At 39.5% G+C, this 15,794-nt stretch overlaps 1 protein-coding gene across 2 annotated transcripts in view; it reads left to right on the forward strand.

Annotated features, from left to right (window-relative positions):
* The first annotated feature begins 482 nt into the window (after nt 1–482).
* Nucleotides 483–15,794, forward strand: part of STT3B (STT3 oligosaccharyltransferase complex catalytic subunit B) — a 107,303-nt gene continuing 91,991 nt past the window's right edge. The window contains exon 1 of one of the 2 annotated variants that reach the window (XM_072793104.1): nt 483–1,270. In XM_072793104.1, coding sequence (XP_072649205.1) covers nt 957–1,270 — 314 coding nt within the window. In that variant the 5' untranslated portion in view covers nt 483–956. Of the gene's footprint in view, nt 1,271–8,850; nt 8,886–15,794 lie in introns of those variants that run through there. The other variant, XM_072793105.1, reaches the window with a different exon arrangement.

A 15,794-nucleotide genomic window follows, 5' to 3' on the forward strand; every position in this document is an offset into this window, starting at 1 on the left:
CGCGCAAGACGAGCGCAACGCGCCTGCGCGCTCGGTCACGTGGCGGGCGCTCCGCGCAAAGCGGGTTAAAAGTCACGACCGCCGCGAGCCCGCGAGCGCCCGGTTGGCCGGCGCGGCGCCGCTCGCCTCCCTTAAGCCGATTCTGACGGAGCTGCCTCCGCTGCTGTCGACCACCCTCCGACCCCGCGTCGCGGCTCGGCTTCATGCAGCGAGCGGAGCCGCCTAGCACCCTTCCTAGCCGACACCACCGGCGCGCGAAACCGCGTCTTTCAACTGACAATGAAGCCGTAGCCGCGCAGCACCGCCGCTCCGGGCGCACGGGCGCGAGGCGGGAGCGGCGGGGGGCGGGGCGAGCGGTTGGGCGAAGCCCCGCCCCAGCTCGCGCCCCCATTGGCTGGCGCCGCGGCGCCGGGCCCGCCCCCTAACGGACCTGTCGCATTGTGACAGGTGGAAGGGCCAGTTCCTGTCGGGCCGGGGGCGGAGTCCGAGGTGGCCCAGCTCCGCCCCGCCTCCGGGGGCCCCTCCTCCTGCTCCTCTCCGCGGGGCGGGCGGCGGCGTGAGGGGGAATGTCATTGCTGCTCGGCGCTGTGGTGCCGCCTCCGTCTGCCGCTTCTTCTCTGGCGCCCTCGTCCCGTCGGCTTCCGCCGCTGCCGCAGCTGCACGGGGGACACGGATGGCTAGTGGGGCGCAAGGGCCATCCGAGTTGAGAGCGCGGCGGCCGCGGCCGCTGCTGAGGCGGAGACTCCCCGCCGCCGCCTCCACCCCCTGTCCCCCGGCCGCGCGGCGCTGAGGGCGGGAGCGCGCGGCGCTCTTCCCTCCTCCTCCTCGTTCTTCCTCCTCCTCCTCCTCCTCCTCCGGGTCCCCGCCCAGCACCCCTCGCACCAGGCGGCGGCGGCGGCGGCGGCGGCGGCGGCGGCGGCGGCGGCGAGGAGCGAGACCCGCCGCCGGGGCACAACATGGCGGAGCCCTCGGCCCCGGAGAGCAAGCACAAGTCGTCCCTCAACTCGTCCCCGTGGAGCGGCCTCATGGCCCTGGGGAACAGCCGGCACGGCCACCACGGGCCCGGGGCCCAGTGCGCGCACAAGGCGGCGGGCGGCGTGGCGCCGCCGAAGCCGGCCCCCGCGGGGCTGTCCGGGGGGCTGTCGCAGCCGGCCGGCTGGCAGTCGCTGCTCTCCTTCACCATCCTCTTCCTGGCCTGGCTGGCCGGCTTCAGCTCGCGCCTCTTCGCGGTCATCCGCTTCGAAAGCATCATTCACGAGTTCGACCCGTGGTGAGTGCCCCGCCGCCCCTCCCCTCCCCTCCCCTCCCCCTCCCCCGCCCGCGGCCCGCGGCGCCCCGGGACCCGCGCCTCTGCCCGCCGGGCTCATCCGGGACGCGGCCCCGCGCCGCCGCCAGGGTCCCGGGGCTCCCCGCGCGCCCCCCGCCCGGGGCCGAAGTTTCCCCCGCGCAGCCGGACGCGGGGCGTCGGGGTCCCCCGAGAGGCCCCCCGGGACGGCGAGCCGAGTCCCCCGCCGCGGTCGCGGCTGGCTGAGTCCGGAGCGGCCGCGCCGGCCCCCGCGGGTCTCCCCTCGGCCGACTCGGGGCGGACTCCCCGCCTCCCCGCCTCCCCGCCCGCGCCTCTCGCGTTCTCTCCTTTCGACCGGCGCGTTTCTGCTGCCGGAGATGGGATCGCCCAGGGGTTGCCCTGTGGCGGCTGGAGGTGACTCCAGATGCGCCGGAGCCCGTCTGCCCAGCCTCGCAGTGTTACGCCTTCACGGTGCCTCCTTTTTTGCTCTCCTACACAAGAAGGGGAAAAGAGAGCGAGCGCGGCGGTGTAGGAAGGGAAATAATATCCCCGAAAGTGATCTGAAAGGTAGGCACTCTTATGTATTTGACGTTAGGTATTTTCAGGAGTGGCTTTTTTCCAAGGCCCCTGAGTGCACTCAGTAAGCACCTCACTGCTCCCCGATTATGTTGTGTTGCTTTTGAGAGCAAGACCATCACCCCGGTAGCCCAACTGTCACCCGAGGTGTGTGAGGCACGATATCCGAAAGCATGGCATTAGTTCCTTTATTGGTCTCTGCAGGAAGGTTTGTGGATAAGAGAACAAACTGCCACAGTGATGGGGAGCCTTAGGTTACAATCCAGAAGTTGCACGGAACAGCCGGAATGACCTGAATGTGTTAGGGAACTAACCTATAAAGAGCGCTAGCTAATTTAGGCACTGCACTGGTCTGTGAACCGTGTAGATAGGAAGATGGCTTTAAATTTTTCCCCAGCTTTGCCAGCCTGTTTGGGTTTTGTTTGTTTTTGTTTTATACCTGAGCCTATGCCTTTTGCACTAACTTGATTCGTGTTGACCCCCTTGTCAGCCTTGAGTTAATCATATATCCTTACAAGTAGATTTAACTAAACTTTAGGATATCTGTTTTTTTCATTTGAATACAGAGAGAATCTTCTTGAGCCATTAATATATGGATTATAAATATTTGGGAAAGTGAATTACCTATGTATTAAAATACCAGATAGGAAGAAGTTCTGTTATAGATAGAGAAATTGGTAATGCATCATCTATTGAATACAACAGAGGCCCACTCATGGAGAATTCGGTTTAGGTCAACAGTTGATCACTGGGACATTATCCTTGAAGAGGTTTTAATTTTTTTCTAACACTTAAAAAAATGAGTTTTATGTTGTTTGAAATCATAGAAGAAAATACTGTGAAGCCTTAGGAACGAGATACAGTGTTCTGAGTCTAGGTTTGAAACACTTAAGCAAATTAGATAAAAATGAAATTGGAACCAGAAAATGAAAACTGCTAATATTTTACTGAACAGTGTAAAAAGAGAAAGTTGCCTGTTTAGATTACAGCAGCAGAAGTGCATGGTGACCCAACATGAAGGGTAACAAAAATTGTGAATAGTTATTTCTGCAGAGAATATCTTTTTTGTAAAGGCCGGATATTGTTTAGTAAGAACTTTGAGGCTGAAATTAAAGATTGCAGAAAAATTCACAACTGAATGATACAAGGTGATTTTTATTTTCCCTTATTTTGAAGGAAGATTAGAAATCTGCATCAAGTCAGCCAAAAATTACTATTGAAATTGAGGATTGTAATTATGAAGTCTTAATCAGGTTGCTTCACAGATAGTATTCCTTTCTATTTTTTTTAAAGTATGGCAGAGAATTATAAAAGTCGATCTTTTTCAAGTTTCAAGAATATGCTTGGAGAGCATAACCTTTTTTTAATCCATGTGAAAATTTCTTTCACTTCTATGTTTTCATGTATAGAAACACATTTCAGAAATACTGTCCTTTAGCTAAAGGTATGAAATTTGAACTTTATTCATATACACTAATTTAAAGGTGTATATGCACCTGTTTGTTCTTAAAGATCTACTTAATTTAGGTCTTCTGCTTACTGGTAGTTTTGATATTTATATTTTATTATATTCTTGATTAAATGCTCCTGTTTATAATGTTAGATAATTGTCGTTAGTATTAAACAGTCGTTTTTTTACAATAAAGGAATCGTCCCTATCCCTTACTGTGAGCAGAGATTTGCCATTATAAATTTAATGTCTAGGTATAATTTGGGTTGACTTAATGAGAAAATTAGTTTTCAGACCAAAAAAAAAAAAAAAAATCCCTATTTGCTCACTTTTGTTTTTTTCATGTCTTTTGAAGATCTCAAGTAGTTAGGTATCTCATTCTTATAATCCATTCTTTTTGAAAAATTTTGAAAAGGGTTAGATTGTCTATCGTTATTACTTTGGATTTTTAAAGCAATTTTTCTTCAAAGCTACTAGGAGTACCAACAGTTTGATCTTTAATCCTAATACTCTAATGTTACACTACCTTCGGAGTCTCTCAGATTACTATTTTAACATACAGCAATGACATGAACTTTCAATAATATTTAAACATTTCTTTCACATTTTATATCAACAAACCAATTTATTCTGGCCTTCTCTTCCCTTTTTTCATATCTCTGTTACTGGCTTCATTTCTGAAGTCTTTTTAGTGAAAAGTTTACTTTTTCAGTTTGATTGAGAGTTATTTCTATAATTTACAGTAGTTCTCAAATTGCGTAAGACTCTAGTTAGCTGCCAGAGGTGACTCATTGTCACAAAGTTATACTTGTTTTTTAAATTTGTCACTCTATTTATTTTATAAATCTTACAGTTTTATAAGGGTTGATATATAACATTGGATATTATATGTTTACTGAATTTTAAAGTACACTACCCCCCCCCTTTTTTTTTTAGAACTTAGCAACATTTGTGGTATGATCTCCTCACCACTTTAGTAATTCCCCCCCCTTATCAGTTGAGTTTATCAGACATGAGGAAGCAGTTTGAGAATATGTTGTCTGTACTTGCCAAACATTTGGTTGAGCAACTAGTTTAACAGCGCCTAATTTTATCTTTTTATCTGGAGCAAAATGTAATTTCTACTTACTTTTGTTGCGACTATTAATACTTTTACATTATATTAACCAAATACCTTTTCCATAACTGTGCTCTTGTTCAATTGTGGTAGCTTTGCCCATAGCTCCCTATGTAGGGAGAGCTGCCTTTTCCCTGCCTGCACAAGTTGCAGTGGGTTCTCCTTAGAGCCCTTGAGAGAGAATTCTCTGAGCCTCTCTGAGTTTTGGCTGCTGTTAGCTGTAAAAGGGCGGCAGACGTCTTTTTGCAGGGCAGAAAGCTGCAGTTTAGAATTGAAGCTTAGAATATAGTTTTTCGAAGAAACTATGATATAAATAGATTAATTAGTGCAAACATGTTTTCAAAGGATTGATAAACCTATGGAACATAAGCTGTTAGTGAGCTGACAACTAGTTCCTACACTTTAAGGTCTCCATGTTTTTCTTCACTTTGCAGATGAAAAAAAGAGGCTATTGACCTCAGTTCTGAAGAAGACAAAAGGGGTAACAAAACCAGCTCTAGAAAAAAACATCTCAAATCTTAAAAAGTTACTTGGACTGTGGCATCATTAGCAGCAGTCCACCTGCAGTTCAGAACAGGTATACGGTTACTGGATTCATTGTAATTTACAATTTTTCTAGCCTTGAGCTTAAGATCATTGTAAGTTACAAGAACACTTAGGGTGGAGGTTCAGGGAGTGTCTTGAGCGGCTACATTGGATAATAGGATCAGACCTGCTCCCATTTGGTGTGATGGTTCTTATAGGTAGTAATCATAGGTTTCATAAGACATGTGGTAGTAGGTCCTGGGATGTTAGGATCTGACAGCAAAGAGTTTGGAAATTTTCCTTTTTGTTCGGGATTTTCATATTTTGAGAGCTTAACTTGAGTAAGACTGCAGACCTCTTACTGCCGGGAGTAGTTTGCCTAAAGATAACACTGGTTGTAGACCAAGCATTAGAAGCTCCTTATGGGCTCTGACCTCGTTGTTAACGAATATGGGGGAACTTAATAGCCTATCTATACTTAATCTGATTCTGATTTTTATGCTCCCTGTAGGTTATGAGTATTTTGGGATATGAGAAAATGTTAAAAGTTATCTTCATTTTAATATCTTAGTAGTTGTCAGTGCATATGTGCTCTCAGAAATATTGGCAAGATTAATATTCTAGAGTGACAATCATATTTTTACTTACTTTGAAAACTTAGTGCTCTTAGGGACCATACTACTGTTAACCCAAAGTATAAAGCATCCCACAATTCAGCAGATTAGTACATTGCTAAATTGTTAAATTCTAAAAATTTTTGAGCATACAGAAAAGTTGAAAGAATTTTATAGTAAACACTTCTGAGCACCTAGATTCTGTAGTTCGTGTTTTACTTTATTTGCTGTCATATATTTCTAATACTGCTTTTAAATTCTGCTTGTAGACACTGATAGTACATCGTTCACTGTAATATGAAGAGTGTTCTCTTTGTTCTCCAACTCCATGATTAAGAGGATCTCTTATTTCTGGACATTTGTTTTCTAGATTACTTGAACATAATGAGTACAAATACTGTTTCTGTATCATCCTCAATTGGACTGCAGGTTAGAATCAAGATTTAATCTTTCTAGATTTTGCTTAATAACTTACTTACCTGAGTACATCATAAGTTAATGCGGGTCTGTTAAATGACTTGACTTTGCCAAATCTGATGTCTCAGAAGAAACTCTTTAAGTTGTTAGAATGGTATGATGTTGGTTTTATTAGACTTAATTTATTGTGGAGCACCTAAATTCTTTTTGGGTTATTAGAAGCCTCTTACTGGTCAGCCTGTTGCTTACTCTGAGTCATATTTATGCTTTTTTTTTTTTTTTTTTTTTTTGCCATGTTTTGTCCAGATGATAATGCAAAAGTGACTTCTTTTAGTCCCTACAATAAATAGGAAAAAGTGAAAACATTTTCAAATAATACAGGACCTATAAATACATGCATGGGCCAAAATAATAATGTTGAAGGGGAAAAAAAAATGTAAATGGTTAACCTGCTACCCCATCTTCACTCCTTTACTGATTCTGGTAGATATTTTTTGTTTGTAAATCACTTACTCTTTTTCTGAGGAAGTTTCTGTATCCTCACTGGACCTACTTATGACATGAATAATTTCCAGGGATATAGAAATTGATATAGAAGGTGTCAATACAATACCATGGGATTAAAAAAAGTGTTAGATGGAGGTAAGGGTTGGAAGAGATAGAAGCAATTGCCAGAGGGCTTTCATTTTTAGGTAAATATTGATAAACTGGCATGTGTAGACTGAAATTTTATTTCTTTGTAAAAAGAAACTCTTAAGAGTTTCACATGAAAGGCATCTAAACATACTTTGGAATATAGCCTGTACATAAGTTGGTGAATGCCTTTGTGTTGGTCAAGTTTATGCTATTTTTAGAAATATACTTTTCTATAGAATTGTGACTGCTACAGTAATTAAATTGACTATATCATCTGTGAACATTTTTTCTGTTCTGTGGAACTTAGTGTTGCAGGATAACTTTAATAAACATTCTAAACAACTTGATTTTAGATCCTAGAATTGAGGAGATAAGGTAACATCTTTTATTTCTGTAGATAAAAGATACTAAGATATTCCCCTAAGAATTGAATAACACAGGTCTGCTTGTCTCCAAAGTCTATGTCCTTTTTACTGCATCCTCTGCCTTCAAGGCAGGCTTAAATGAAAGTGTCCTGCATTTAATTTATGTTTTTTAATCAGCTGCCCTGATCTAAGTCTTAACATATTGGCCTATCAAAGTGCTTGGGCACAATCCATGCCTAGCTAACTAAGCTTACTAGTTGGATGATGGCTAATTTGTTTTGATGCAGAGAAGAGAGAAGAGTTGATGATGACTTCAAGTTTTTAAACCTGAATGACTAGGGAGTTTTCAGAGATGGAGCTTTTAAGGGGAATAGCTGAATGAGAAGAAAAGATGAATGAATCCAAGTGAATATTATTTTTATTCAGATTTATTTGGTCTGTAAAAAGTTCACTATAAGAAGTTTGGAAATATTAAACCATTCCAGTTAAGAGAATTATGGGGTGGAAGTTCAGCATAGACCCAGAATTCTATAGCCTACAGGACTTCCAGAGTATATGTTGGCTTGGTTTGTTTTCAGGGCTTCAAAGTAGCTGAACACCAAAGGAGTGAAGTACTTTTTTTAAGGTTGTAGTTTGGTTAGATACTTTTCTATTTTCTTTGCACCTTTGTTTGTATTAGAGGGAGTTTTGTGAGAAGTTGTTTGAAAATTGTTACTTGAGAAGATGAAGGGAAGCTAGTTTCTACCACTCACTTTAAATTGACAATATTGGAAATGTTGGCAATTCAAGTTTAGCTATGAAATCGTTTTTATGTGAAGTTTGACTTTTTTTTTAGAAATGGTGATATAGAAAGATTGTATGCTTCAGTTATCTGTAATTTCATTGGGTTTAATGGTTTCCATGCTTTAAGTTTTCAAATATTTTTTTACTTTTTTCTTCATTCCCATCTAAAGAGAAAAATTATAAAGACATAAAGAAAAATTATGTTTATATTAGTAAAGTATAAATGATTAGTTGATAACTAAATTGATAATGTTTCTTTTGAGGTTTTCTTTTAGCTACTTTTTTATGCCTTACAGATTTATCAGCTATTCTCCCGTAAAGATTTTTCTTCACAGGGCATTATCAGCTATTCTCCCGTAAAGATTTTTCTTCACAGGGCAGTGTTCTTTCCTTCAGTGATATCTAGCAATCTTTCTATGCATGACTTCAGATGAATTTGGTTTTTAAACTTAAATTGGGTCTTTCTCTCCATACATAGATATCCATGGATAGATAATATTGTAGCATATGCTATGTCCTGTACTATCTTAAAATGTAGTAATTCATAATTAATTTCTAAAGTTCTCATATATGCACAGCTTAAATAATTGTTTATTGCTGGCCAAATGTGTGGAGTGGCATTGGTGAAAAGAATCAAGGAAAACTCCCTTGTGACCGGAAAACTCCCTTGTGACCGCCATGTTTATTTCATGCCTTTTTTTTTTTTTAATTGAAGTATAAATGACATAACATTATATTAATTTCAAGTGTATGGCGTAATGACTCTCAGTATTTGTATACATTTTGAAGTGATAGTAAGATGTTAAAATTTGTCACCTTATAAAAGTTACAAAAATATTTTTTTCTTGTGATGAGAACTTTTAAGATCTACTTTCTTAGTGGTTTCATGCCTATTCTTAAAATACCAGTAACTCCTGAAAGTAGAATAAATTCTATTTAAGTAGGTTTTATTATTAAGGTAAATTATTAAACCATCTTACTACTTGTATAATCCACAGGAACAATAATGGAGCGCAGAATTATTGGAAGGCAGCACTCTTGAAGTTTTTGAGATACTCTTTGAAAATGTCTTAAATGTTTACATAAGCATGAGAAAAATGTTCTGCAAAGGCTTTTGGTGAGAAAGTGTTTGGTTTCAGTCTTTAAAAATTTTTTTTCTTTTATGGTGAAATGTAACACATTCTGAAAAGTATATAAACCTAATGTACAATGTAATGACTAATTATAAGATAAACACTCATGTGATCATCACCCAGATCAAGCAATAGAAAATATTTGCCACCACCTCAGAAGCCTTGATGTGTGCTTGCCTTCCCTTCTCCCTTATATAGTAATTACATACTTTTCTTCATAGATGGTACAGTTTTGTGTGCATTCCTAAATAATATAATTTAGTTTTGCCTATTTTAAAACTTGAGATAAATGCACTTACAGCCTTTGTGTCTTGTTTTTTTTGCTCCACATTGTATTTAAGATCCATCTTCGTTGATCAAAGGGTTGTGGAGAATATGTGGCAATAAGATTTAGCAATAATTTGATTAACCAGGCTTCTTACCCCCCCTGAGGAGGTTGCCTGCTCTTTTGCAGCAGGAAATACCTGTAGGAAAGGGAAAGCATCCTTCTCTTCACTTGAGATCAAAAATTATCTCAAGATTGATCTTTTGAGCTGGAGTCAACCTTGTCTCCAGATAACCTTGACAACTTTTCAAAAAGTACTAAGTGGCCAGAGAGATTCAGTCTTTTAACTAACACTGAGACTACAAGAAAGAGAGGGTAAAAGAGGAGACATCGCTGTCTTTGAAGAGACAAATGATAGTCAGATAAATGCAAAAGTATTGCTTTTTAAACTATGGCTTTTGCCAACTATTGTTTACTTTAAGGTTTATATATTGAATTTTATATAAGGTAGGGAGTAGTTCTTGAAAGAAAGAAGGAAAGAATCTTGAAAAGGGATCTGAGCTGAAAGGAATTGAGAACTCCAAGAATGGGTTGTTCAATATGTTGGTATCTTTGTAAAGGATTACTCTGTATTCTTCTTCCAGTCTTCCATGGCTACCTTATTTTTCTTTCCCATATCTTTATTTCCTTTATTGATTTAGTAACTGTCTTGGTCTTCAGGGAGAATAGGGGAGGTTTGATAGTAGGATCCTTTCAGAAACTGTTCTCAGGGGATAAAAAGTTTTATTCAAAGAATAGTAAAGGTCAGGCATTGAGTAATATATACAATTGTTGAATCACTACGTTGTACACCTGAAACTAATACAGCATTGTATGAACCTTCATAACGGAAGTCTTCAGTTAAAAAAAAGAATAGTAAAGAGAAGGTCATGATTCTTTATCTAGGAACTTGAAATCTGTTGTAGTGAGTGTGGAAATTTGGCTCTATGGTAGCAAATGATAAAGGATATTGGAAATGCATTTTAGCCTGTAAGCTTTTCTTTTAATTAGAAAGCAGTTCTTGAGTGAAATAGTAAACATGAATGCTCTCTAATGCATGTCTGTTTATTGGTCGGAATGATTTTCATAAAATTTGGTATTTATCTGCTGTCCATTAGTAAGTAATCCATACTACATGAATGGGTAACAGTTGATCTCTTCTGTAAACAAATAAAGGCTTGTTTACCGTAGGTAATGCATTTTTGAAGAATTTAAATCTAGGACTGCCTTTCTTCAAACTCCCAAGTTAGTCAGCTAGAACAGTATTTCTACAGAATTCAAACTTAAAATTTAAACCCAGTATCATAAGAAAAGTATACACATGCTTATTATCCCTTCTCACCTATATCCCTTGTAATAATAAATGCCAGAGAGAAATATGAATGACTTTGATTTAGGCTGTTTTTGAATAATGGTCCAACCCTAATGATTTAAGCTTCTTTAACACCTCTAGTATTTGTCTTGTTTGAATTCCCCAGAGAAGTAGGGATAATTTTTTGAAATGTGTTAACTGTTAGGAAACATGTCAGCCATACATCTTTGAGCAATAACAATCTAATATAGTTTAATTTGCCTTGTGTGAGAGGTATGGATACATATTTTATTGATCAATATAGAACAAACTTACTTTGGTTAAATTTTATTCAGGGCCCTTCATTTAACCAAATAGGCGAGAGCCATTTTGAAGATTTTAACATCTGTACAATGTAAAACACTGAAGGGGATTTAAGTTGTTATTTGTTCTTTGCCTAAGGTGGTAAAATACTATCATGGTGATAAGGTTCTTATTTTCCTCTCTAATGAATAATATTATTAGTAATTTACCATAGAGAGGTAAGATCCTTTAGGGTAACAATATCATTTCTAATCATCCTAGAATATCCTACACTGTATTAGGAACATAGTGGGTGTTCAATTTATGTTAACATGGATTCTTATCCTTAAAGATAACCACATTTGATAGTAATAACCCAGGCAGTCTCTATTGTGTAATACCTTGATAAACCTTGGATTTGATTGTGGTATTTGATTGAATACTGTGATTCATAGTAAGAAATACATATTTGGTCTTCATCTTCATTTCTGGCACAGAGCTCCTGAAACCTTTGTAATTTTCGAAGTGATGAGAGTGGAAAAATGGTATCTTTTGTTATGTTATTAATGCAGTGACTTTGGAAAGCCCTTAGGTCACCTAAGGATGGTGACTGGTTGGTTGCCAGTGAAACCTACCTACTATGTGATTAGGAGAGTTGGAACTAAGAGTCCTTACCCCTTGATCCCTGGATAGGGGGGAAGGGCTGGAGATTGAATCACCAGTGGCCAATATAATTTAATCAGTCATACCAATATGATGGAGTCTTCATAAAAACCCCCCAAAAGACAGTTTGGAGAATTTCCACATTTGTAAATATGAGATTTGGAGAGGGTAGTGTACTCAGAAAGGGTGTGGTAGCCTTATGCCGCTTCCCACAGATCTTGTCCTATGAATCTCTTTTGTCTGGCTGTTCCTGAGTTCTATCCTTTTATAATAAATAGGTAATCTAGTAAGTTAAATATTTTCTCTTAGTTCTTTGAACAGCTCTACCGAAGTAGTTGAACCTAAGGAGGGAGTCCCTGGAACTTTTGGTCTATAGCTAGTTGGTTAGAAGCACTGGTGACAACTTGGACTTGTGATTGGTATGTAAAGTGGGATTTGGGAGGGCTAGGGATATCAGTCTTGTAGCACTGAGCCTTTTGGGATCTAACACTATCTTAATGTCAGAATTAAGATGATTTGTAGGACAAAGGTGTTGGAGAATTGTTGGTAGGGAAACTCACCACTCCCTCCTTGGAATTTTTGATGAACCTCCTAGTAGTGAATGTCATAATCTCACCCTCAATAAAGCTGTTGTTTTAATCTTATAGAGAAAGTTGATGATGCAGAAAGGAGGTGATAATGCTAATGGAAAAATAATTTGTGAGCGTGAGTGATTGCCATCAGCAATTGGGAAATGGCTGGCTGGCTGAATATCTTAGGAGAACTTTAGGGGAGGGAGATTTTAGTTCAATGAGTATTTTTTCCAATGCAGATAAGTGTCTCAAGTTTTAACTCACTGTTAAGGAATATGGAATAAGAAAAGAGCAACCAGTTAATGCTTTTAACTTTTGAGTTGAGAAAAGACATGTCAGCAATAAAAGTAAAGTTTACAAGATGGCATTTTGTTTGAGCTTGTTGAGAAATATATCTTTTTTTTTTTTTAAAGATTTTATTTTTTTTATTCATGAGAGACACACACATAGAGAGGCAGAGACATAGGCAGAGAGGGAGAAGCAGACCCCATGCATGAAGCCCGACGTGGGACTCCATCCTGGAATCCCGGGACCTGGGGGACCGCTCCCTGAGCCGAAGGCAGCCGCTTAGCTTAACCGCTGAGCCATCCAGGCGTCCTGAGAAATATATCTTGATGTGGAGGAGTAGTGAGAATACAAATGATCATTGGGTATGTAGGCATTAAATTCATACAAATGATGAGTTTGGGTGGGGTTGGATTAATGATCCATTTAGTTTCTTGGCTCTTGATTTATTTAACTCTGATTATAACATCCCCCACCCAAAAGTACAGCATTCCAATGAAATCTTTTATGAGCCAAAAATGCATAAAGCAACCATAAATCTATGTGGAAAGTTTTTGGGGGGGTTCCCAGACCCAAAAAATAACCCCACATTTTTCTGATGCACAAGAGGCATAGGCTTAAAGGATGCACAAAATGAGAGAGAGACAGTTGCTCACAGACAAAGTTCAAAACTATGGTGGCTTGATGCTGAGTATTGTTCCCAAGGGATGGAGCTCATTGATGGTGCCATTCTTGCTACTTAGGATGCAGGCTGCCTCCTTAATGGCATGCTGCAAAATAAACACTGAACACTGTTTTTCCTTTTTACCATTTTCCGTAAAAGTGAAAATTCTTATCGAGAGTAGGTACTCATGTAGATTGGTGTGGTAAAGTTGAAGGCAAAGTGGCGGTAGAGGAGCGGTAGAGGAACTTTCAAAAAGCTGGGGATACCTGTACTGGTAATTAATATGGAAATTAACACCTTAGGAAGCCATCACAGCTCTGACTGATTTCATTTAAACTTACCACAAGAGGTTAAAGGGTACTAAACAAAAATACTCATTAGGGATGGAATGAATTGCTTGTCTCCAAAGTGCCTGCAATAGAAATAGCTTTGTTGTGTCTAATCACTGGGAGGATCATTGAATATTGTAGATCCTGAGAGTTAAATAAGCCAAAATATAAAGTCTTTACCTTTTTTTCTTTTCTTGGTTTATTTAAAACATCTCTGTACCCTGTGTGGGCCTGGAACACATGACCCTGAGATCAAAAGTCCTGTGCTCCTCCAGCTGAGCCAGCTTGGTGCCCAAGCCTTTACCTTTTATTTTTTATATTTTTTTAACTATCAAACTCTAACAAAATGACTGGTCAGCTCTTTATACTATTCTGTGTAATAGTAGTAACATTCCTGTAAATCCTAAAACTGATATGTTGTAATGATCTCACCGGATGTTTTTGTGTACTTCTTAAAACTGTTATCCATCATTGTGCCTTTAAGTCTGTTATAGTGAACAGGATTTGTTGAACATACTGACAAAATATTGCATATGTTCTTAACTGAAAAAAAAAAAAAGATTCATGGAAGTTTAATTTTAAAATCATTTTTACTCTACACCATAGCTAAAGAAAACTTTATTTTAATAGGCTAATAAGCAGCTTTCTGGCATTAGAAGGAACGGGATAATGAAATAATATGTGAGAAATGAGATAAATCTAATCTTAAATATAAAGGCCAGTTATTCATTCAAAATAGAAAAATTAGCTTGAGAAGCAACTAAAAGCTTTTTTTTTTCCCAAGATATATTTATTAATTTGATAGACAGTGCACACATGCAGGGGGAAAGGCAGAGGGAGAGAATCCCCAAGCCAACTCCACAACTGGCACAGAGCTATAAACCATGCAGGGCTCCAACCCATGACCCATGAGATCATGCCACCCGAAACCAAGAGTCCAATGCTTAATGGACTGAGCCACCCAGGCACCCTGCAACTAAAAAATTTTTAAATATTTTTTGAAGGTTGTTAAAATGAGTGGCTCACTTAGAAAGGGGGATCTTTTCTTTTTATTCAGTACACTTTATTTTGGTTGTTTAAAATTTACCGCATTTAAATAAGGTATAATATAAACAGCATTTAAAATAAAAATTTTCCTTTTGAAGTAAAAATAATTCTAGACCTTTAAAAAGATTGTAGTAAGTACATGTTAGAATTGTTGGATATGAATTGCAACATAATAAAAAGATGTAAATCTTTATAAATCAAACTATTGAGAAAGCATATTACATATAAAATGTATATGCTACATATGTAATTATGAAGATAATGATAAACACCTATGTGAAACCCCTACCCAACTACAGAACTAGGGCATTACCAATTTCACATCTATCCATATTTTTTCTTTAGCCTGTCCTCCTCATTTTCGTCTCAGTACTAGCAAACCATTATTACAGTTTTTAACATCTCCTTTGTCTTTTCTTTTTTTTTTTTTTTGGTGCCCTCTCAGAGGCCCGAATCTCCTTCATCACTATTTAAAAAAAAATATATATATATATATATATGTGTGTGTGTGTGTGTGTACAGTCTATTGCTGTTTTGCTTTGTTTGGAGCTCTAAAAATAGTATTATTCTATATATAATTTTCTTTGATTTGTATTTATACATTTCCTGGTTGATGAATATTTGAGGTTCCCATTTTTTGCTTTTATAAATAATACTACTGTGAACACTAAAAACTATTTTCTAATGTATATGTGTGGATGGTTGCTAGAGTAGATACCTGGGAATTTTGTGATAATTTTTGTTTAAATTCACAAAAATATAGCACCCCAAAACTTGGTGACAAAAAGGATTGCATTGTTTCATAATTCTGTGGGTGTAGTGGGAATTTTTTATGCTTCATGATGTCAGCTATGGTGCTGGGATGATTACAGTAATCTGGAGTGTCAACAGGCTGCAGTCAGCTGGGGCTGGAAGTGCTAGGATGCTGTGCAGCCTAAGATTGGAGTCATCTGGAGTCTTGATGGGAGCTCAGCTGTGGTTCTTAGTTCCTTCATGTGACTGCTTAGGCTGCCTCACAGCATGGCAGCTGGATTTTCTTTTTTTTTTTTTTTAAGATTTTATTTATTCATGAGAGACAGAGAGAGGCAGAGACATAGGCGGATGGAGAAGCAGGATCCTCACAGGGAGCTCGATGTAGGACTCGATTCTGGACCCTATGATTACTCCCCCGGCCTAAATAAGGCAGATGCTCAACCACTGAGCCACCTAAGCATCGCAGCATCTGGTTTCTAAGAAAGAGCATTCCAAAAACAAGAAAGCTGCTTGTCCAACTAAGAGATAGGTGTGGAATGGTCAGTGTCACTTCCTCTGTATTTTATTCAAAATAGACACAGGCTTATCAGTCATACTGGTAGGGACAGAATTATTTAGGACCAGTTTTGGAGACTGGTTACCATAGTGCATTTATCATTTTTTTTAAGATTTCATTTATTTA

This window comes from Canis lupus, chromosome 22 (genome assembly GCF_048164855.1).
Source record: "Canis lupus baileyi chromosome 22, mCanLup2.hap1, whole genome shotgun sequence".
Classification (NCBI taxonomy): Eukaryota; Metazoa; Chordata; class Mammalia; order Carnivora; family Canidae; genus Canis; species Canis lupus.